At 34.1% G+C, this 23912-nt stretch overlaps 4 protein-coding genes across 5 annotated transcripts; 3 read left to right on the top strand and 1 right to left on the bottom strand.

The window, feature by feature from the left end:
• Positions 1 to 471: 471 nt before the first annotated feature.
• LOC135797153 (UDP-glycosyltransferase UGT5-like) lies at positions 472 to 2396 on the bottom strand. Its single transcript, XM_065309367.1, has 5 exons — positions 2309 to 2396; positions 2053 to 2250; positions 1580 to 1996; positions 1308 to 1512; positions 472 to 1248 (listed from the first exon to the last, which is right to left on the bottom strand). Exons 2-5 carry the CDS (start codon positions 2247 to 2249, stop codon positions 496 to 498), a joined length of 1572 nt encoding a protein of 523 aa, XP_065165439.1. The 5' UTR covers position 2250; positions 2309 to 2396; the 3' UTR covers positions 472 to 495.
• A 302-nt stretch (positions 2397 to 2698) lies between these two features.
• Positions 2699 to 19118, top strand: LOC135797045 (uncharacterized). Of its 2 annotated transcripts, none has more exons than XM_065309216.1 (7): positions 2699 to 3118; positions 15608 to 15812; positions 15863 to 17065; positions 17129 to 17381; positions 17467 to 18260; positions 18329 to 18461; positions 18964 to 19118. In XM_065309216.1, the coding sequence occupies exons 2-7, from the start codon at positions 15638 to 15640 to the stop codon at positions 18974 to 18976; spliced, it is 2571 nt and encodes an 856-aa protein (XP_065165288.1). In that variant the 5' UTR covers positions 2699 to 3118; positions 15608 to 15637; the 3' UTR covers positions 18977 to 19118. The 2 variants fall into 2 exon arrangements, with proteins under 2 accessions (XP_065165288.1, XP_065165287.1); XM_065309215.1 differs by lacking the exon at positions 18964 to 19118 and adding an exon at positions 18732 to 18934.
• Positions 19119 to 19184: 66 nt separating this feature from the next.
• Positions 19185 to 20062, top strand: LOC135797047 (gamma-glutamylcyclotransferase-like). Its single transcript, XM_065309218.1, has 3 exons — positions 19185 to 19449; positions 19500 to 19633; positions 19687 to 20062. Exons 1-3 carry the CDS (start codon positions 19345 to 19347, stop codon positions 19970 to 19972), a joined length of 525 nt encoding a protein of 174 aa, XP_065165290.1. The 5' UTR covers positions 19185 to 19344; the 3' UTR covers positions 19973 to 20062.
• A 329-nt stretch (positions 20063 to 20391) lies between these two features.
• On the top strand, positions 20392 to 23504 carry LOC135797046 (adapter molecule Crk-like). Its single transcript, XM_065309217.1, has 6 exons — positions 20392 to 21446; positions 21508 to 21630; positions 22081 to 22285; positions 22349 to 22477; positions 22685 to 22801; positions 22862 to 23504. The coding sequence occupies exons 1-6, from the start codon at positions 21412 to 21414 to the stop codon at positions 23084 to 23086; spliced, it is 834 nt and encodes a 277-aa protein (XP_065165289.1). The 5' UTR covers positions 20392 to 21411; the 3' UTR covers positions 23087 to 23504.
• The last annotated feature ends 408 nt before the right edge of the window (positions 23505 to 23912 follow it).

Here is a 23912-nt window from a genome sequence, read left to right as displayed (position 1 = left end):
AATTGTCATATAAAAACTAAACCAACAATTAAATATTAACTTTCTCAACAAAATTAATTACCTAAAGAGTCTATTTATATACCCTACACATTTCAACCCTTAATTCCATCAATAAATGCCCTTAAATTAATTTTAAACACTCTGCATTCTACAAAAACACTAGTTCTGTACACGTGTACACGTGGATGCCTACCGTTATAATTTATTGTCTTCCGAACGCTCGAATAAATATTATTCCTGCGCGAACTCGTATAGATTGTAGATTATCTCCCGACAGCGCGTCTCAATCAAAGATGATTTACAATTAGCGTAAAACGCGTGCGCTCAAGCGGAACATCAACATATTCGTCGAGATTAATGGACGCTGTTAACGAAACCAAGGCAGTAAGCACGAACATAACCACAATCCACAAATAGGTGCAGAAAACGATCAAAATGGGCGCGGATTTAATAAATTTTAACAAGTTGATATAATCTTTTAAATATTTTCAGTTTTTAGTCATTTTTGCTTTGTTTCTCCTCGTTTTTAACATATTTCGGTGGTGGCGGTCTGTCAAACAACTCTTGCAAGAATTGCAACACCATGTAGAAGACGTACATGCCAATCAACCATAATGCAACACCAAGGACAACAATATCGATCAATAAATACTCGAAAATGATTAAATCAGCACTTAGGGACCGGATGTGTTGTCCGCCATGTTTCATCGCGTATTCCGTCCAGTATACAGCTGCGTCCAATGGCGGGATGAGTCTATCCTTGAATATATTCGACAGTTTTACTGCGTGTGTTTTATATGTCTCGTTATTCATAACTGTATTGATGGCGTCTTGGAAATTAGTCGCGTCCAAGTAGCTGTAGTCCAATTGGACGCCCGCCATCTTGTCGACGTAGTTCTTGACATTCACTTCTTGATGCGGATGGAACGGCATGCCTATTATTGGTGTTCCACAGTACGCTGCTTCTTGGATACTCAACAATCCACCGTGAGTGATGAAAAGTTTTGTGTTTGGATGACATAACACGTCTAGTTGTGGAAGAGTGTCTGCGATGTAGACATTTTTAGGTTGTGTGAGGTTATCCAAAGCGTCCTTGGGGAGTTTCATCACTACGTTTTGTTTCAGAGTGGAAAATACTTGTAGAATTGTTTTGAGACTTTCCGGCGAGAAAGTTTTCATGTTGATTAATGTACCCATGCTGAAGTAGACAACGCCATCTTGTGATTTCTCAACAAACGTTGCTAATTTCTATAAAATTTAAAATGACATATTTTAGGGTTAGAAATATTTTATTTATGTTTTATTACCTCTGGTATTATTTGTTTAGGCGCGTCAATATGCATTCCACCAATTTCAATAACACCCGGTACTAAGGGTCGTGGATCATCCAAACTAAAATGGCGGTTGGCAAGTAATAACATTGTGTCCTTCGCAATGTTTTCAATAGGTGGCATGTCACCAAACACTTCCCGACCACGAATCTCCGCTGGTAATGTTAAAATTACATGATACCTAACAAAACATGTTTACTTTTCATTATATGCAACCCAAAATACACTTATGTCCTACAATAACCTACCATGCTTTCGATGCGATATTCATCATTGTACTGAAACACTTTTCGACGAAATTCAACTTTCCGCGTAGTGGTAGAAAATAGTTTGGTATATACGCTGGATTATCAGGATTACCCATGCGTTCATCCGCCCATGGCATGATCCCCGTGCTCGATATTCCAATTATCGGCGCTTTGTAGATATGCGCGTATGGTAGCAGACAATCAGTGACAAACATCTCTGTGATCACAAGATCATATTGCTTTGATGGTGTTTTCAACTCTTGTATTAAGGGATGTTTCAATACAGACGTACACGCATCGTTACCCATGTTTGCAAACTCCAATGCATAATGCACTATAGTCTTCCAATCGTGATCGGCAATCGAGATGTTATTTTCTAACGTAGGCATAGACCCCGCGACACTCAGCTCATTGAAACTAAAACATATGCAACCAGTTTTACATGTATGTTGTTATGAGGGTAATATAAGTACTTTTTGATGGTTTCACCACTGGGAAAATGTGTGATTACGTCGACTGTGTGTCCGCGGCTTGATAATGCGACGAGCAGCTTTTCATAGAAAACATAATGGCTGCGAATCGGCACAGGAAATAAACCAAGTATACGGGAACCAATTGCGCATGAGCAGAACCCAAGGGTGAGGAATATTAACACTGCATTACTTCGCATTCTTAAAATATTTCTAATTATTGATTTGTTTGTGTGAAAAGTTGAATTTTGTGTTTTACGTGTTAATCAACCGATGACCAACAGCGCAACCGACCAATTCAAGGAGAAATTTCGAACTGAGCGATGCTGAATTTATCTGTGACCCACCGACGCATTACTCAAGGTGTGTAAGCATTGTTCCTCGGTGCATGTTAATTAATTAGTTCTATATTCGTAATTGCTCGTAATTTCCTTTCAATGATATGAATTATTACGATTTTAATTTTAAATTTTATTTCCTACACAGTTAGAGATAATTTCTATGTAGGCAACCAAATGTGCATCTTATTAGAAGTGAATACAAAGTTTAGGTTGTGTTGCGCATGTGCCACATGCTTAACACCCGTACGCTGCGGAATCATTCTCGCGATACGCTTGGTTTACGCGGATTGTGGAGTTCGTTTCGAAAGGCAAACAAAACGTCGCGAATTCGTCGGCGTGCGCGCATTCGTCGAGCGCTCCCGACCGCGCTCAACTTTAGCGCTGGTGAATTTTTTCGTAAGTCGCTTGTGCGCGGTTCTATCGCGTTTGCGGTGCGCGGCGCGTTTAGTCGCAAGAAGAAGTCCTTCGTCGGCAGGTGAGGCGCGAGACGAGATAACGACCACGCGGTCGCGGACAAATGTCGTGAATCGTGGACGATCATAAACCAAGCGTGCGGTATCAGTGCGTATCATCTCTCATGGGTTAATAAAATTCGTGCGCGCGCGCCGCAAACAAAAGGTTTAATCGACGACGACGACAACGGCGAATAACAACTTTAACGATTGATAAATAATCGACCATTGGCCAAACAACCACTAGTTTTACACACATTCAATTTTATTTAGCAGGTAAGTCAAAGTTTTCTTAATAATATGATAATTTGTTATCTTGTTGTGGGTATTTGTTTATTTCTTAAGCAAAGATGTCGAAATCGGTGTGAAATGAAGCGAGAAACTTCATAAACAACTTGCAAATGTCACCATTTCTTATCCAGTATTGCACAAACTCTACAAACATCTTAAATATGTTTATTATTAACAATTAAATTAATAATTTTATGGAAAAATGTGTTATTTTTGAATTTACAGAAGATTTAATAATAAAAATCGGTAATTAAACTGTAATTAACATAAATTTAGTTTTTATGCATCAAAAATTGCTTAAAATATATAAAAAATTATTTATTTATGTTTTAAACAAAGATTTAGGTAAAAATAATAATTATTTTTAATTTTGCCAAAAAACAAGTAAAAGGTGTAAAAGGCAATATCACGCATTATTTATCGACCATTTCGAATATGTAAACAACGTAAAACCCATTGCAACTCAAATAAAAACATTAATTGTTATTAGTTTTACACCATATTTATGCGTTAAAATAATACTTTTACGAGTAAACTCTCGAAGTAAACAACCACAAAACAAAACGGTAAAGTTTCCTGAGTTTCACACTCGATTTGTTCGGTTTTCGTTGATTTTAATGATTCACATTGATATTCCAATAAAAACAGCGCGTTATTCGCACTTTTATGGACATTGTGTGGTTGTGTTTTGAGTCTGGTGTCTTGCAGCACATTAGTGAACGTTCGCGAACGATCGTGGGTGTCTGAAGCATTCAAAACTCAAAATAGATCAAAAGTATTTCATAAATATTTTTAATTTTGAATAATTTATTAAGAGTATTAAAAATATTAATATATTTTGGGAGATGTAGAGGAACAACAATGCGAAATAATTCATTGTTATTAATTTAGCAGGACGTTCTTATCACTATTTTATCACGTAATTTGCGCGCGTGACTTTTTTATTTGTGTGAGTGTTTTATTCGTGCGTAAAGTCGCTGGGTAAATAAAGTTAACGACGTAACGACATTAATTAAGTTAATATTGACCAGTAAAGCCGTATCCAAGGTGTATACAGAAAGATTTTATTTTAGATTCTACGTAAAACGTTAGGAAAAAGTTAATTACATGTAGAAATTTAAAAAAAATTATAATTTTTAGGTTAGAAATTAGATTTTTACAGGTAAAAACACCGAGATAGGTTAATCTAGATTATAAAATAGATGAAATAAGATTGTTTATGTTGTTTTTATTGTTTTTACGTTTAAAACACTGAAAAACTAACCTAAAATATGTTTATTTTGTTATTTTTATTCCAAAATCGTTAAAACTCAATTTCTATAACAAAGTTTTTGTCAACGTTTAGCCACGTGCTGCTATTTTAGTCATTACTTTAGTCACGACCTGGACCATCCGTGTTTAAAGTAGGACTTTTTGTGTCACAAAACAGTGGAAAAAGTGGCGCTTTAAAGGTAGAAGTAGAAATTGTTAATTTTATTGTTTTATTTTAATTGTAAATTTAGTTGTTACAAGTCAAATCAACGGTAAAAGGTCAATTTTAAAGAGAAAATTGAAGAACTTGAATAAATTTTGTTGTTTTTACGTTTAAAACAAAGAAAAACTAAGTAAAATATATTTTTTTGTTAAATTCAATTAAAAATTCCTGAAATTAATACAAAATTTCTAGAAAAAACTTAAATTTCCACTTTATTAATTGCATTTTTATTATTTTCAGAATAAATTCATCATTTTACTAAAAAAAATCTTTGTTTTTAATTGTCGTGTTATTATTTTATCAAGCACGTATGACCTGCGCACGCGTTTTAATTCATGTCACGTTTCAATTACTTGTATTATTGAAACTGTCGCAGAAAACATCGCGACTCTTGCACGAAGTGTTTACCTGCCGAAGTGCTGACACATGAAGATTAAGTACTCGCACTTGAATTAACACTTACTTAAATTATGATTAAATACGTGTTTAGACCCAACACGTTGCGTAAAACTAAAAAAATATGCGCAAAACAAACAAGTCATAAACGGAAATAAGCGATATTATTCTAATCTGAGTAATAGAAATTCGGTTTTGCGGTTAATTTTGATATAAATTCGTCAAAATAATGTGTATTAATAATTATTCCGGATGTTGATTAATAGATTTTGTTGAGTATTCAAGTTTAGGATGTGTTTTGTTGTTGGTATTGAGTTTGGAGAGTGTGTCGAGGACAAAGGGAGTTTTCTCGACAGGAAAACTAGGGCACGACCCACTGTCGAGACCCAGACCCTCGATTGACCCAATTAAATCTAGAACTTTTTGAAATTCAACCCCAGTTTACTTGGGGTGCATATTAAATAAGCAATTTGTTTCATATCAAATTTTATACATGACCATATCCTTATTATTATTATTATTATATTAATATTGATAACTAGCTTTTGCCCGCGACTTGATCCCGGTATTGTTAAATAAAAATGTAATTTTTACTCTCTTGTTCTAGACATAGAATGTGTTAATCGTATCAATAAGATTCGCAATTTTATTTTAAAGAAATTAATTATATAAAGAATTGCTAATAATGCACTTCAGCGCGCCATCTCGGATTCAACTATTTAACTATAACGATGATTGAATCTCAATGCCAACTTTTATCTTATTGAAAAGAGCTGTTTTAGGGTTTTCCGGCAATTATTCGAATTTTTCTTGACGTAATAACCATCCTTGGACTTTAACAAACATTAAAATAAAGAATTAGCCAAATTGGTCTACGCGTTGTGGAGTTATGCGCTTTCCAACAGATTTTGCTATTTATTTTTATATTATAAATTGATGATATTTATTTCCTTATTTTTTCTTGTTTGAAGTTGTAATTCCGGGTGGGTGTTGATGAGCTAGACTAGGCTAGAGAGTTAGTTTGTGACCTAGCTAATCAACAAATTGTACAAATTGTGCAAATTGTGCAATTCCGTGTAATCGCGTGCGTTCCCAGCCTGGTAATCCGCGCTAATCACTGCTAATTGAATATCCAGCGCAGACGTGAACGCCACGCAGAGTTTGTTATCTGTGCGGCGGCAGCGAGCGAGGAAGTTCGTGATTTTGCGATGCGAAAATAGGAAATAAACACGTGGAAAGCTATATTACTACCTGAAACTAACAAATTGTTTATATGAATATAAAGTTTTTTCTAATTTTGTGCAATACCTGCAATTATAAACCATATACATGTTTCAAATCGGAAACTAATGTTATATTGTTGGTTATTTTTTATTTTTACGATTTTATTATAATTTATTATAGAGAATTTCCCGTAGATTATAATTCTTCAATCCGTTCTTCTCTATAACTTTTAGTTTCCGAGATATTCGCAATTGAAAGAACTGTGAAAAATGTGCAAAAAAATTTTAAAAATTCTCAAATTTGTAATTTTGGTCACGTTTTCTGACCTTTTACTCCATGAAATTTATACATTTTATTAATTTGTCTTTTAAAAATTTTCCAAACTTTCATGGTCTTCTATCCATTAGTCTCTATCTCTCTTTGTTTAGAAAATATTCGCTACCGAAATTACTTAAAAAAAACTTGTAACACAACACATTTGCAACATATTTTTCGATAAAAATTAATTTTTCCTTTATTAGATTTCCAATAAAAGTTGCTAATCTTATAGAGAATTTTTCGTAAATTAAGTATCTTCAATCCGTTCCTCATTATCACTTTTAGTTTACGAGATAATCGCAATCAAAATATCAAAAAAACAAATTATTCGCTAATTATAAATGACTTTCAGTAAAAATCTGAATATAATATGCAATGTTTAATGCTTTCTCATTATTCACGTCGTACGTTATCATTTATTTATATTTTCTATGAAAGCACAGTTAATAAATAATTCGTTTGGCATTCTTTCCATCCTTCCAAAGCACACTCTCTTTCGCTTTGCAGCAAACGAATCGTTCATGAAAAGCCTTTCACAGTTCGGAATATCCAAAGCAAAACGTCGTCGCTAAGCAATCCAAGAGTGAGTTACAGCCGAGACAAGTGAAGCACAAGCGAACGAAGCGAACACAGTTAGAATATACGATTTTGCAAAATCATCTCGTTCGTGTCATCTCCTTCAATTTAACATTCCACATCGTACCGCATCACGCATTCTTCCGATTCGTTTCAATCTCTTCTCTCTGCTTTGGCGTGTTTCATTTGTTTGCTACAGCAATGTGCGCCGAGCAAGTACAAGCACTTAATGTACGCTTAATACTGAATGTTCATGGTTGATCCATCTGCATGCGTTCGCTCATTGTTGGGTTTAGAGATGATGTGCGCGATTCATTTTCGAAAGGAGCGCGCACAATGCGCGCAATACGAACCGTTTCAATTATGCGGCGATGGGCTTTCAATTTTTGCGATTTGCCGAGTGGAAAAAGGCGAAAGAAACAATAACGGCGGCGGACGCGATTCAATCGATCGGCATTGTTACGCATAATGTAATAACGCATAATAGCACAACATGTGCACAAAATTAAATTTTAAAATTTTACACTTTCCAACTTTGAAACATGAAATATTAATATTAATTTCAGATAAAAATGTATATTCGAATGTTAGAAGAAAGAAAAACGTAATTTTGGAGATATTATTGGTCTAATTTATATATTTTTCTACTTCCACCTATACAGCGCCAGTTTTTCATGGTTTTGAGACACAAAAATTCTACATATTTCTGTTTTATACACGGACGATCAAGACCGTTACTAAAGTGCTTTAGTCACGCACTTTAGTCACGGGGTGGATCAATCTCGTGATTAAAACGCCCGTTTAGCCACTTGATACTTAATATACTATTTTTGTCTTATTTTGGTTTGTTGTCGCGTCTTTATGTTTGGTGTTGCGTGTGACGTCATAGTTGAGTTAACAAATTGCTAAACTTGATGTTTACTGCATTTAATCTGCAGAAAGAACGCAATTTTAGTCAAATACAGCAAAGTTTCTATTATTTCTGACTTTAGTTTTAAGTTCTTTGCGCCAATTGGTATTTTACAATTGTTTTTTTTTTTTCAGGTTATAATTACAATGTTTTTAGGTTAGATGTAAAAATTTCTAGGATTATATCAGTTCAATGAGATTTTGTATGTGTCATATACATAACCTTAATTTCAAGCTCGTGAAATTCTATTTTCCGCTAATTTCCAAGAAAACCACCGAAATTGTCGTTATTATCGATTCGATCATTTATTTGGATGTTAAGTGCATTTTGCTGTTTTCGTAATTTTAGTTGCCATTGTCGAATCGCTCATTGCCTCGATTTCAATTCCAATTTCGGTTTGATTTCACCAGTTTTAATTGTCATGCATCAATAATTATTAATTAATAATGATTGCAATTGGAAAGCAGGCAATTTGCATGAGGATAATGTGGATAAGGACGGAATAATTAGATACACACACATAATTCACATATATCGTTGTTATGGCAACCATAAATTAGTACGTGTATAACATCACTAATAGTTGCGTTCGATACTTATACCGCAACTCAAAACATCATTTCTTATTTTTAAATTTTATTTTTCAATTTTTACATTTAAATAGCCACAATTCCACAATTTTAAGAAATAAAACGTGGTACTTTAATAACTGACGACCAATGCCGTGACTAAAGTACTTTACTCATAGGCTTTAGTCACGGGGTGGAGCTTGCGCCTGGTGGAGTACAATCCCAAAACAAATACTCATGTTTAGCCACTTAAAACTTACTTTGCTATTATTTATTTCTTGTGATGTCATTATTATATAATCTCATTTTAAAAATGCGTCTAATGCAAATTTATGAATCATTACAAAATTACCACCTTTAAAAGATCAAAACATAATTTGTCATCAAAGCAAAATGACCTAATACATAATTCCAATTGTTACATTGTAATATTACTAATTGTTTACCAAATTCAATCAGAAATTTAATTTTTTTTGTTTAAGAAAAAAGTTGATTGAATTATTGATAAGTGCAAGTGCATGAAAGTAAAGAAATAAACATAAACAAGTGAAAGATGTGTCGTGTGAGTTAAAAACGAAAGTTTAAGGCCAAACAGAGCACACAAGGCGGCATGAGACAAGACAAGGCGCAAATTGCATGCTCAAATTACACTTATGAACGCTTCCAGCCATCAGAGGCCTTCGAAGTAAAACTACCTCAACAGTTTAACATTTTAACGCTATTAACCATCTGTCGTCTGAGACCGGCAGGCGGTGTCGTATATTATACTCATTACTCGCATTTTCTTCTTCGATTTTGTGTTATTCGCTTTGGAAATAATGACAAAGCGGAAAACAAACAGTATATTTATTTTAATCAAATTAAAAAAATCGAAGAATTTAAGTTTTTTGGATTTTAAGATTAATTATACACAAAATAAATTGTTTATTTCCATTTTCAACTAATAATTCCAGTAATAAATAAGTTTTTCTACTTCCACCTTTAAAGCGCCATCTTTTTTCTTGGTTTTGAGACACAAAAAGTGGTACTTTAATCATGGAGGGCTAAGGCTGTGACTAAAGTACTTTAACCACGGGTTTTAGTAACGGGATCAAGATTATGCCTTGGTATTTGCCTACGATACAGCACAAGACGTGGAAATAGAGTAAAAGTAGAAAAAATAGCGAAAGCATCACGTGGCTAATCATTATTAAACACTAAATTGATTAAACGCTCTCCACTTGATACTTAATATACCTAAAAATACTTTTCTGTTAAAAACTTATTAAAATTTGATTATTTTTAATATGGGCAACCAAAATTACACTTAACCATCAAGCAAAACATGTTTAAAAATAAAAATAAATGATAACAACGCAAATATTAGAGATTTCGTTAATTAAATAATAACCAAACAAAATATAATGATTTTTTAACAAAACACCTCTATAATATGAAAATAAATTGCTAGCATGATTTCAACATTTCCTTTCCATGTCTCCGCGAGATAAAAACTCCAAATCCCAATCGCGCAATCTCTCGAATCTCGAACCTAACGACAAATGAATAAAAGCTTCGTGTGGGCACGTGTCGTAAAAGCTAGGTACGCGCAAAACGAATTATCCGTGCACCGCGCCGCCATCGATACGACCATATTCGTAATCCAATGTTTAACGCCTCGCACTTGTCCATTAATGTGCCAACAATATTAACCAACGCAACGCAAACGCAACATGCATTCATTTCAATTAAACACACAGTAATCTAACAAACAGAAAACTACGCAAAGTCATCATGGCAAAGAGTTGGCGTTTAATTAATTAATAATACTTGTTATAATTGTTATTGTTCAATAAATATTAAATGCACAATAGTGCTATCAATATCATAATTCGTAATAATTAATTATTTATTATGTGGGTTGATGGAAATGGAAATGAAATGATTACTTGCAATTATTTTGTTATTTTGCTGAAGATTAATTTAATTCAGCACAAAAAACAAACTAATATAAGAGGGATTTAATTAGTGGTAGAGTAATTAATTAGTGTTTTATTACATTTTTGGCATTATTTCTGTTATTTGGTTTGTTTTATTACTTTTCTGAGGTTATTTGAGGTTATAAATGGTTTTTATTGACATTTGACAAATATAACCTTAAAAACTTTTTTATCGGATGTGTCATTACTTAATATATGCAACCAAAGGAGCAAAATTCCCTATTTTTGCTATCTTGGTTCCATATACGGGTAAAATACAGGCAAATTATTAAATTAGTGGTTGTGTAATTAATTAGTGTTTTATTACATTTTTGTCATTATTTTAGTTATTTGGTATATTTTATTACTTTTCTGGGTTATTTGAGGTTATAAATAGTTTTTATTGACATTTGACAAATGTAACCTTAAAATGTCTTTTATCACATGTATAACTAATATATGCAACCAAAGAGACAAATTTCTCTTTTTTTGATGTTTTAGTTCTATTTAAGTGTAAAATATGTGCAACTGATTTATTTAGGGTTTTATAATATTTTTTGGCATTGTTTTTGTTGTTTGCTCCGTTTTATTACTTTTGCAGAGGTTATTTGAGGTTATAATTGCTTTTCTTTGACATTTAACAAATCTAACCTTAAAAACTTTTTTTTATCGTATGTGTCATTACATAATACTACATGCAACCAAAGAAACAAACCTTATTTTTGCTAATTTGGTTCCATATAAGTGTAAAAACGTGATTTAATTAGTGGTAGGGTAATTAATTAGTATTTTATTACATTTTGGCATTATTTCTGATATTTACTCCGTTTTATTACTTCTTAGGTTATTTGAGGTTATAAATGTTTTTTTATTGACATTTGACAAATCTATCCTTCTTTTCATCACATGTGTCATTTCACTTTTAAATTATAACATCTTCTAGTTCATTGTGAATCGAAACTTTTCAATTTCTCTTCTTTTCTTCTCTTCTTCAACAAATGTACCCATTATATTTTAAATTTGGTTGTGTGGCTTTTGTTTGGTTTTATTCTGATGCATAAAAGAAACCTGCCGAATGAAAACAGTGTGACCGATTACTCTGGTCTGATAATTCCGCACGAATATATTTCATTCTATTCTTTTCTTTTCTTTTCTTCTTCACCGTCTAAATGTTCAATTGTTAATGGCAATTAATTGCAATGATACCTAGACTTTAACGCTCTGCGGCATAAATTTGAATGCGATTGTAAAATTAATGTTGAGCCAACAAAACGCACGGAATATAGCGGATAATAAAACCGAAGTAATGCTGGAAAGACAAAGGTGTGTTAAAGTTTAGTTTTGCGCCAAACTAGCGCCGTTTGCTCTTCGAGTGCAATTGCCCGCGATAAAACCAGCTAGGAATCTCGTGTGGGTGCACACAACCGTTGCAACGATGTTGATCCAAGGGGATCATTATTCATACGCCAACATGTACACAATTTACGAATTTATATCATATTTTAACATATTTTACACTTATATGCAAGCAAAAATAGGAAATTTTGTTGGTTTGGTTGCATATAGTACGTGAATTGAGATAAATGTGAAATAAATGTGAATTCTGAAAAAAATGTCATTATTAATTCGCTAAAATGTATAAAATTCACGAATTTATTTCTTATTTAAACGTATTTTTCATTTATATGCAACTAAAATAGCAAAAGTTTGAAATTTTGTTTCTCTGGTTGTATATAGTAAGTAAATGCAGAGAAATGTGAAAGAAATGTGTTGATAGATGAATTTTGGGGAAAATGTCATTTTTAATAGGCCAAAATGTACAAAATTTACAAATTTAATAAAAAAATAGGAAACTTTGTTTCTTTGGTTGCATAAAGTACGTAAATAGAGATAAATATGAAATAAATGTGAGTTCTGAACAAAATGTCATTATTAAAACACCAAAATGTTAAAAATTTATCAATTTATTTCAGATTTTAACATATTTTACCCTTATATGCAACTAATAGGAAACTCTGTTTATTTAGTTGCCTATATTAGGTAAATATAAAACCTGGGAAGTAACGATGTGTTGATTGATGAATTCCGAACAAAATGTGTAATTAAATGCATCGCAATCCGTTTAATTACAGTAATTATAGTGCATTATCTCATCGCCTCGCACTGGTTTGCAAATATCACATGTAGCGATTATTTTCACATCACAAATTTCCTCACACATCCTGCTCATCAACATATTGCACAAGCAATATACAATATACAACCTTAAGCTGTCTTACATCATGGCGCAACATCTCGTAATTTCTAATTATTGCTGATGATTACTATTGATGTGCAGCAATACAAATCATAATAAACAACAACAACAAATGCTTCTTTTCGCCTAAAAATATAAAAGTATCTAAATTTGATTAGTTTTAATATAGGCAACCAAAATTACACATAACCACTTCAACACAATAAAAAACGAAGGTAACACAAAAAATATTCAAATTTAATTCAATTTCCGGTGGTTTTATAATTGAATTTCGTTATCCAATGAATAATCTCAATGATTTATTTACATATAGTTATTCGCTTTGATTAATTGATTGGTTTTTGGTCAGTCGCTTGTTTTGATGTACTATTTCGGTGCGAATTAATATTCAAATGCGAATAATAAACTAATTGGATCGTTAAGTCATTCTTAACATGCCAATTTATGCGTAACTCTTTAGGTAACATTGTAACTTTTTATTGCGCGCAATTTCCATCTTGATTATTGCTAGTTCGGTGGTATTTCGATTCGGTTTTATCGATGGCGCGCATATTCGTGCGGTGAGCTAATTGGAATATTTAAATGTTTGCTTAAGAGAGCTGCGCAAAGCCTCCGAGGCCCAATTATCCATCGGAACGAGACGAAAACGCAACGACACGCAAGAATTATTTATTATTTACAAATTTGATGAGTTAAATAAACATAATTGAATAAAATTTATTGTATTTGTTAATATTTTGGTAATATTATCATTTATAACGGAAAATCATAGAAAATAACATAAAAATATATGAAATCTAAGCGCCCTCTATGAACCAGCTACTAAACTAAAACTAAAACTTACTATTTTGACAGAAATAAAGGTTCAAAGTTGAAAAGTTAGGTTAAATATAAAATTTTACAACAATGCTGAGAATTTTTATTATTATTGTTTCCCATAACAACAAATTTTATCTTCCCGCATAATTTTTTTGCTACAAACCTGTTAATAATACAACAAACGATAAAATATTAATTATTAAAGCAAAGTGTTATTGGTTCTCGCCGATTCGCATGGATTCCCGAGGTATTCCTTTAATGAAATTTTATGATCGTAGATGATTTACGCTCGTGCACAGGAAGTTATCGCAACCAATAGACGTTTTGTTTTAATTTATGACGCAATAAACCAACATAATACGATAATGACCTTCCAATCTAATAAAATAATTAGTGAATTTATATTATGAGGTGGATATCAAAATGGCCGACGACTAAACGATCGCATTAGCTTAATTATTCATAGAAGCAATGATTTAAGAGCGGTTAAGCGTATAATTATTAATTAGGAAATTAAAACGTGTTTATTCTGATTGTTTTTGAGTATTTGTTTAGTAAAATTTATTATTTTTTTGTTTTTTTTTATGTAAATAAGTTATTATAGGCAACCAGTTGTGTTCTGATTCATGACTGGTTGCATACAATACAAATTTTTATTTTTATTTTTTTGTTTTTTATTGTTTTTTTTATTGATACATTCGGTATATATAAGTCAAACTTTGAATACGTGAATACGAACGAATCTTTTTCCTGTCCACAGCGAGTCTCCCTGAATCAGTAATGGAACGACCACGCTTCGTCGCATTGACACATTGTCGACTTTGTCGTACAACTCCGTACGTGTTCATTTATTCATGCAAATTTCGATTTAGGTATTCGGATTGTAGTTGTTTACCTTTGTTAAACATTCTTGTAAAGTATACACATGCAGATTGGCGTTTTTTCTAACGGAACGCCACGATCAATGCAATTCTACATCCGCCATTTTGTTGAATTTAATTTTTATGTTATTTTAAAGTATCTCCCGTTGTAATCTCACCACAGGTGCAATATAATGATTTCAATAAATTGCTGATACTCAATATGTCCTAATAACGAATGCAATTTTCTCACCGCGCAGGCCGCAATAAGAAATAATCAAGTGGGCACTAGTCATGGTAAATAGTAATGGGTAATTGGTGTGTTTATTGGTTCAAGGAAACCAGCAAACGCCAAGCGGCGCGTCGCGTTTAATGATCGCCTTGCATGTGATCATAACTCACGAATCTATTGCGTTTGCTGCCTTCTGTAAGAAAACCAACCTGCTCTTTGAGTGCAATTGGCATTCCGGCGGTTTTCCATCATTAATTCATCCTTTCTAAACAGTATTAGAATGTATACAATTAATTTATTGCAAATAAACACAGATTTATGATATTTACGATAAATTTCATTGGTATATTACTAATAAAGCAGTTTATAATGAAATTATATTATAAACAAACTATCAAAACATAAAAATGAAGTAATCTATAATTTTAAAATAAAAAATCTGTTGGTAAGCGCATAACTCAACAACGCCTGAACCAATTTGACCAATTCTTTGTTTTAAATGTTCGTTAAAGTTCACGGATGGTTTTTACGGAGAGAAAAATTTGAATAATTGTCGGGAAAACTCTAAAAACAACTCTTTTCTATAGGATAAAAGTTGGCATTGAGATTCAATCATAGTTATAGTTAAATAGTTGAATCCGAGATGTCGCGCTGAAGTGCATTATTATCAATTCTTTATATAATTAATTTCTTTAAAATAAAATTGCGAATCTTATTGATAGAATTGACACATACTATGTTTAGAACAAGCGAGTAAAAACGAATTACATTTTTATTAAACACTACCGGGATGAAGTCGCGGGCAAATGCTAATATATAATAAATTTCATATTTTACGATTGCAATATTAAAAATTGAGCAATAAAAACCTTATTTTACAGAAACTAACGTCCAAAACGACTCTCAATGAAATGATGCGATTATTTCGACGACGATGCTCCGACCCCAACCCCCAATTAGTGAGTTTATCACCCCTCACCGACGGATACGAAGACCAGACACAAAATGCCCAACCCACGCATCCGGCACCAGTGATAACCTCACAAATCACTCCGGTTCATTCCAGGGATGCATCACCAAAATCTAGTAAGACACATTTTAAGTGCATATTGGGTTGCCTATAATGAAACTTCCAGGTCGTGCAACATGGAGTAAACGCGTCGGTGAGAAATGGGACAAACTCAAACGTGCAGACTCTTCGGAATTATTAACAAACACACCAACGAGAAGAAAACAATACACACAAACACCAACAAGTAATCCAGTATCACCTGTGGTGCAAGAAAAACGCATTTCAAGAGTAGAATCTTTACGAAATCTAATCCAACGTGTTGGAGATAAATTTTCAGACACAGAAACGGATAATGAAGGCTCACAATGTAAATTTTTCGCGAAAGAATCTGGAAAACGCACGTTACGACACAAGAAAAAGTTTAGATCCACCGCGGATAATCTAGCATTGACTGAAGAACAACTTCTGAATTATTTATCGATAATTAAACCGAATAAACAAGAATTAATCGATATGTTATCAGATTTAAATCATGAACAAGATAAAGAGTTGCGGGAACGCGAAAGTCGTGATAAAAAAATGTCCAAGTCGAAAGCTTTTTCGATTCTGCATGATGCACAGAAAGGCACTCCTAGATTAGGTAAAAAATTCCGTGGAGTCCGAAATATGTTCATGCGATCTTCTTCAAAATCAGACGATGAAGTTGATTACAAACGAAATTCCGCAACCAGTGTTACAAGCCTTTCAGAATTAATAAAACAATCACGAAAAAGTCTTTCCAACATAGAAATATCTTCAGTTTTGAATTCGTTGTTGATTAAAAGCGATGAAAGTGGTTATGGAAGTGATTCGACCCGAACCGGCTTGGATTCACCGCGAGGTTCGATAAAATCTGAACTTTCCGAACACAGTCCGGATATCCGAGAAGAAGCTAATTGCACTGCAAATATTAACACTCCGATTGATACTAATGACATTACGATTACGAACGATACGAATGTGACCAATGGACAGCAGACACCCGCACAGGCGACATTATCAACGACTCCGAAGAGATTTAACACTTACGAAGACGATACTGATACAGCCGAAGACGACGACGACGAGGATCATCATTCCACGTTGAAGATGCAACGATTGGCGGTGCACAGGGGTTCCGGTACTACACCGAAACGACCCAGGTCAACGAGTGGAGATTTTGATACTATGTTATCAAGAAGAAAAGCGTCGAAGATTTTCGGGAATAGTAAAGAGTATTCACCTGCGAATGTTGAAAAACATGTGAATAGGGATTTTATGAAGGAAGCCAAAGAAAAAGAAAAACAAGGTTAGTAAAATGGCCGCCATTTTGTTAAAAAATATGTTTTTATGTTTTTTTTTTTATTTTTAGAAGATAAAAAGTTAAGTTATACTGAATTAAGTCATACTTTCACCGAAAAATTAGACCAGCTTAGTTTAAAACCGGAAAATCAAGTTTCATCTCCCGAGAAACGCGCCCCTATCCTCGAAAAAGAATATAAATGCGTCAGACTACGTTTGGATCCATCCGAAGTGATAGGAATCGAAATTCAAGTGAAAAACCCAGCGGATTATTTAAAATCTTACGTTGTTAGTGAGATACTTCCTGCTTCAGCTGCAGAAAGGTACCAAACATAGCCTACATTAAATATTCATGTTTATATGGTTGCCTATATTAAATACTTTATGTTTTTTGTTTTTTAATTCTAGAAATGGAAATATTTTCATTGGCGATGAAGTAGTAAAAGTAAATGGCACACGTCTGCGTGGATCTACGCTAGATCAAGCAACTTCCTCACTGCGTGCACAAAATGGCGAACTGGAGATTGTAATAAGTCGCTTCAAACCAAGCGAAAGGAAAGTCTCGACTGTTTCGGACACGTGCGGCAACCGTTTTGCTCAACCCTACTCACCCTCGTATTCAAAATACACTGCCAATGTGTCTGACTTCCAAGAATACGTCCCGCACGTCCGAAAAACCAGTCCAAGTCATAAATACTCCCTGAATAAACACCCGAGTAATCCTGTTATTAGTCCGGTTACAAAAACTAGTCATAACCACAATTTTCCACATCAAAATAATCAAAATGGCGTCGAGACACGGGTGACTTTCACAGACGGTTATGCAACGTCGACAAAGCCGAATAATTTCAAAGTACCCACTGTAAGATCCCCGCATTCGTCATCAGCAAGTCAATTAGGTATTGGAAATAATGGAAATTTTAAAATTCCCGCCAGTCCGAAGAAACTTACCGGAATGCGGAAGTTCTCCTGTTCGAATTTGGAGAACTACGGAAGTAGGAGGTGTAGTATTGCTGTACCGATCCCTGCAGCGCGTAAAACTCAGCAGGTTTACTCTGCGACATTCAGAAAAGGTCCCGGGATGAAATCTTTAGGGTTTTCTATTGTTGGAGGGATTGATTCACCACGTGGACCGATGGGGATCTTCATCAAAACTATTTTCCCGCAGGGACAAGCTGCTGAATCAGCAATATTACAAGAAGGTATTGTTTAATTGTTAATTTATTGTTTTCTATGGAATTTTGTAATTATTTTCTGTTTTTATGTTCAGGAGATGAGATTTTATCGATAAACGATGCACCTCTTGATAATATGACCCACAATCAAGCGATTGTGATGTTTAAGAACATCAAGAGTGGCGATGTGGTGCTGGAAATCGCGAGGAGGAACAACTACCAAAGAAGGTCAGAATCTGTCTGAATTCGCTTTGCTTCTTTGCTTTTTCCGCAGCTACTTTACTTTTTCTAACGTTTTCTAATGTTTAGCTTTGGTGTAGGTTGAATTGAAGTCAATTTTGACGTTGAACTATGTTCAGGGTAATTATATTAGGTTATGTTTACATTTCTCTAATTTCCATGGATTTCTGCGACACTTTTGCTTGATTTGCTTCGCTTTTTGCTTAAAATGACACATGTTTGGTGATTTCTTAGATTAATCAAGTGTTTCATTAACAGGGCAATTAAATCCCGATCATGTGATGCGTTGGATATGTTTGACTGAGCAAGAATTTATTTAGTTTGTAATCTATATGAATTTACAATAATAATTTGACGATTGTGAATCAACCACGACTAGTAATTAAATAAAACCGAGTTTACTAATGTTGTACACTGGTCAGAGTGACTAAATGCAATAAAACTTGAACGATTGATTGATATTTGATGAAAAATTTGTTTTATTTTACAGGTTTAGACGTTGAAAGACGTTAAATAATGATTTTAAACTACTTAAATGTTGTTTTTTATATTGCACATGTTTAAACCCATTAAATACTTTTCAAATGTTCATTTTTAATTTTAAAACAATAAAATAAAGCAATATTTTGATTTTTAAACAAAAAACTTATAAAATACTAAAGTTTATGTTTTGATATAGGCAACCAACATTACAATAGAACACGTATTTGTTTACATATACCGCGAGTTTGTTATAGGCATGGTAATTTTCCATTTTTAATTGTTAACCTATAAGTAATAGCAGAGTCCAATAACCCGCAGTCGGCGGGCGCGGCTTGATTAATCATTATCGCATGATTAATAGAATCAGATACATATAAAAAAAATCAATATGTCCAAAACGTTCATGTACTTTGCGTACGGCAGCAATCTGCTGACAAAACGCCTGCACGTTCAGAATCCGTCGGCTGTTAAACGCGGATGTGGTAAATTAAAAGTAAGTACCTTCTTATGTAATCACATTACGAGTATTTGACGCTGTGTTAGGATTTTCAGCTCGATTTTAATTACTACTCAAAAAGATGGAAAGGGGCCGCAGCAACAATTGTGCCCAAAGAGGGCGCTTATGTGTGGGGCGCTATTTATGAAATCGACAACGAGCACATTCCGTCTCTAGATAAGTACGAGTAAAATCATATTTATAATTGATAGAAAGACTAATAAACACTTGTAGTCAAGAGGGAGTGCATGATAACGTCTATTTCCCATTGGAAGTTGACGTGGAGACGCCCGAAGGTGCATTCACCAAGTGTCGTGTTTATCAACAGTGCAACAATCCCCCGGTTTGTGATAATCTTGCTAATCTCCCAGACGATCGCAAACCTTCAGCGGTGTACTTGAATCTTATCAGACGCGGCGCTGTCGAGTCTAATTTACCTGAAGATTATGTTAAGTTTTTACACAACATTGCTGATAACGGATATGATGGAGAGGTAGATGTTAAAATGAACATCACTTAAGTGATACGGTGATAATATATATGTTTACAATAGTATTTTATGTTTCTTGTATGTTATTTTTAATTTGAATGTATTTTTTATTCAAACGTCCATTTTGAATGTTATTCTGCGTTCGTCAAGCGTCGTAGAACTTCGTGTTGCAAACTGCGCATATGCAAGATGGCCGTGCGCAGGGTCGAATTCATTTTCTGGTAAATTTAAGCGTAAAATATGTTTAAAACGTGGTTAAACAGTAAATTTATATATGGGGATACTCAGAATAACAATATTTATCCATACAATGACCTGGTAAGAATGTTTTTCTTTAAATTAATAAATAAAATAATAAATTTTGTCTGAGTGTGCTCATGCGTAGTATTTAGGGCTGCGCCGCTGTCATTTTTTGTTAGTGGTTGCATGACATGCGTGTATGTGTCGTGTTTGTTTCAATTTGATAAATTTTAATAATTTCCTCAACCGCAGTAAAAGTTGGAAACCACCGTAACTAACGTTATCGCAACGCGTAAAAATACCGCACACACAAAATGCACTTGACATTGTACATTGTAAACCAAACAAACCGCTCGTCGTCAATTGTTATCCGCGACTTGAACTAGCGCCAAGCGTTTTTCTTGTTTGTATGTGTCAGTTGTGTGCGAAACGCCTTCGGGTTCGGACGCGATCAAAAACCTTCGCTGTCCGATAACTGGACGTCCTCAATCGAACCCGTTCGATCTCGCGCGCAGATCGATTGTTCTTTCGCTTCAATGGCAGCGCGGATGATTTGATGGGAAAAACACACTGGGGAAGCGGAAACAGGTCGTGCGCAGTGCGAAAATCCGGTATTGTTCCTGCAGGATCGTAAAACGCGATTTTTACGCGAACTATAAATAAATACGAAAGCAAACATCGCATCCGGTAACGCGACGCGAAACTAAACGCAGCGAAATCTAATATGTGAATTGTGAAAACACATCGCATGTCAGAGCAGCGATGAAGCACGCGCCTCTCGAGTCTTCCAGTTCCATATAAATTAATTTAAATTAAACATAATCAATCGTGTTGCGTGTGTGTGTCTGTATGGTGATCGTCGATTGCAATTGTTTTCGGCCAAACAGCGGCGCGGAACCTTCCAGAATGCGCTGAACGTGTTTTCCTAATTACCGAAAACCGCTGCCTGTATTCGCACGGTGTATACTTAACCGTGGTCGGGGATATCCTAATCAATTATTTGATAAAATACGCGCTTTGGATGTGTGCAGTTGATATAACCTTAAAAAACTGCGTATGTGTAGCGAACGACTCGAGTGGAAACAAAATCGAGTCGGGTTTTCGAGCGTCCAACGGTTAATTAATACAATTACTTAATTTACCAACGAGTGAAAGACGCTGTCGGGCACATTGTGAGTGTATTTGTGTAATAATTAAACGTTTAACAAGTGGGTTAGATTGTAGCAAAGATGGCAACAAGTTTTGATCATAATGATAGAAACAGGTATGGCATATTTTTCATCTGTTTTACAAAGGGAATTGGAATAATTTGATTGGATTTTTAGTTGGTACTTTGGGTCCATTACCAGAAGGGATGCAACGGATATTTTGCAAGCAGAGAAGGAGAGTGGTGTCTTCCTTATTAGAGACAGTGCTACAAGTGTAGGAGATTATGTATTATGTGTAAAGTAAGTGAAATTTACTGCAATTTTGCGTTTGGATGCTGTGATAATTGTCAGCAACCAAATATACACGAAATATTTGATCATTCATATAAAAAGGATGTTTTCAATGTGTTCATTGAGTTGCTTATATATTGCAAAGAGTTTATGGAATGCAAAACATCCACAAATGTATATGATTTGCTATAAAATGACAATTGACACTAGGCCAATCAGCAGCCGGAATTATTGCACATGCGTTGAATCACGTGCAAACATCTTGAAAATACAAATAGATGTTGAAATTTTAGTAATAAATTACTTATCTTTGTTACTTATATCTACAAACACTTAAAAATGTGATATAATCAACATTTGACTGGTTAAAAGTTATAATGTAATAATTTTCAAGCTATAAATATCCCAAAATTAAACTTTGCAGTCAGTTAATCATTGTTTATTGTTTTGTTTTTATAGAGAAGATAGTAAAGTTAGTCATTACATTATAAATAAAACGCACCACACAGAGGATGTCTGCTATCGAATCGGTGATCAAGCCTTTACCGATCTGCCGAATTTACTGGCGTTCTACAAACTTCACTATCTGGATACGGTGCCATTAATTCGGCCAGCCAAGAAAAAGGTCGAAAGAGTGATAGCGAGGTACGATTTTGATGGACAAGTACGTATTAAACACAATTTTGCTATTTTAACACTATGTTTACATTTTATATTTATATTTTAGGATCAAGATGATTTGCGTTTTAAGAAGGGTGACATCCTGACTATAATCTCCAAAGATGAGGAGCAATGGTGGACGGCAGTCAACGGAAACGGGGAGAAAGGATCAATTCCTGTACCTTATGTTCAAAAAGTATTGAATTGATTGTAATTACTATGCACGAAACACACAACTATGCAATACAAGTGAACATAACCAAACTTATGTATTAGTAGCACCCAAATCTAACTTAAAATAGTGTTTTTGTTTGTTTGGTTTGCATGTGTTTGTGTTTGATTGTAATATTTAGTTATATGTTGAAATGTGTTTGTGAATAGCTTGTTGTTTTTAAATGTTTAGCTGGAAGACGGACAAATAATGATGGATCTTCCACGGCCGGGTTCTGGTGGACCAATTGCACAAGCCATGCCACCGCCACACAACAATGATGCCGCTAATAAAAAATATCAAATTCAGGTAACTAACTGTTTAAATGTTTTAATATTTGTGGTTATGATGCGTTTAATTTAATTTTAGCATAAATATCAACGACAATTACCTGCGCGAGCACGCGTAAAACAAGCGCGCGTACCAAATGCATACGATGAAACCGCACTGAAGCTCGAACTAGGCGATATCATCCTCGTACACAAAACCAACATCAACGGCCAATGGGAAGGCGAGGTGAACGGCAAGACCGGCCATTTTCCTTTCACGCACGTCGAGTTCCTAGACGACGAGCCGGCGCCCAACGACGCGTAGGCAAACAACCGCGGACTGAAACATCGCAACAACGAATCAACACCACACTCGTAATTAATACGAAAATATTAATTAATTGTAACGAACAATGTTCTAAAAGTATAATAAGCTAAACGAAACCTAGTCTCCAATCACACAAACACATACACCCACATATTTTGTGTGAAACAGATGAAATTGATCAAACATGGCAGCTATAATCAAAGATATTGCCAATAATCAAAGAAATTCAAACAAGTTTCCTCTCGTAACTCTTAAATAACGAATCTAAAACGAATTGATTAGCGACTTTGCTGTTTATCCCAATGTATGTGCGGGAAATTGTACTAAGAGGGTGGCGAATGATGTAAAATGTTGTGTTTATTTGATCTGCATCTACAATGTATAAAAAGAAATGTAATTATGTTGTGAGACACTACTAAGCGCTTAGTATTTATATTTCCGGCGGCGGTGGAGTCATGGAATATGTTGCGGTTTGAGCATTTGTGCAAATTATCATCAAATTGTATTTTTCTTAATTACATATCATATTTAAGTAAAAAAAAAAATACGTTTTTCTGATGATAGTGTATCGGAAACATCCAGTATATATGTTTTTGGCTCTTTGTTTATTTCTGGTTTGATGATTATTGGGTTGCCTATATTACAATCGCTTTTTATTAGAAAAATTTTAAGTATTTCGCTCATTTAAAACAAAATAATGAAACTATTTATTTAATTAGATGTTTTTAATGTTATTTGTAAAAACAAAGTTGTTATTGCTGTTTTACTTTGATATTAGCACATTTCTCTTAAATTTTTAACGTAGTACGCAAATTTGTCGCCA

Source organism: Atheta coriaria, unplaced genomic scaffold (assembly GCF_025399875.1).
Source record: "Atheta coriaria isolate IRGN ID8LTWV9N9 unplaced genomic scaffold, Caltech_Dcor_3.1 hic_scaffold_8_pilon, whole genome shotgun sequence".
In the NCBI taxonomy this organism is placed as follows: domain Eukaryota; kingdom Metazoa; phylum Arthropoda; class Insecta; order Coleoptera; family Staphylinidae; genus Dalotia; species Dalotia coriaria.
Note: the sequence above shows the minus strand (reverse complement) of the source record. Positions and strands in the feature narration are given on the sequence as shown.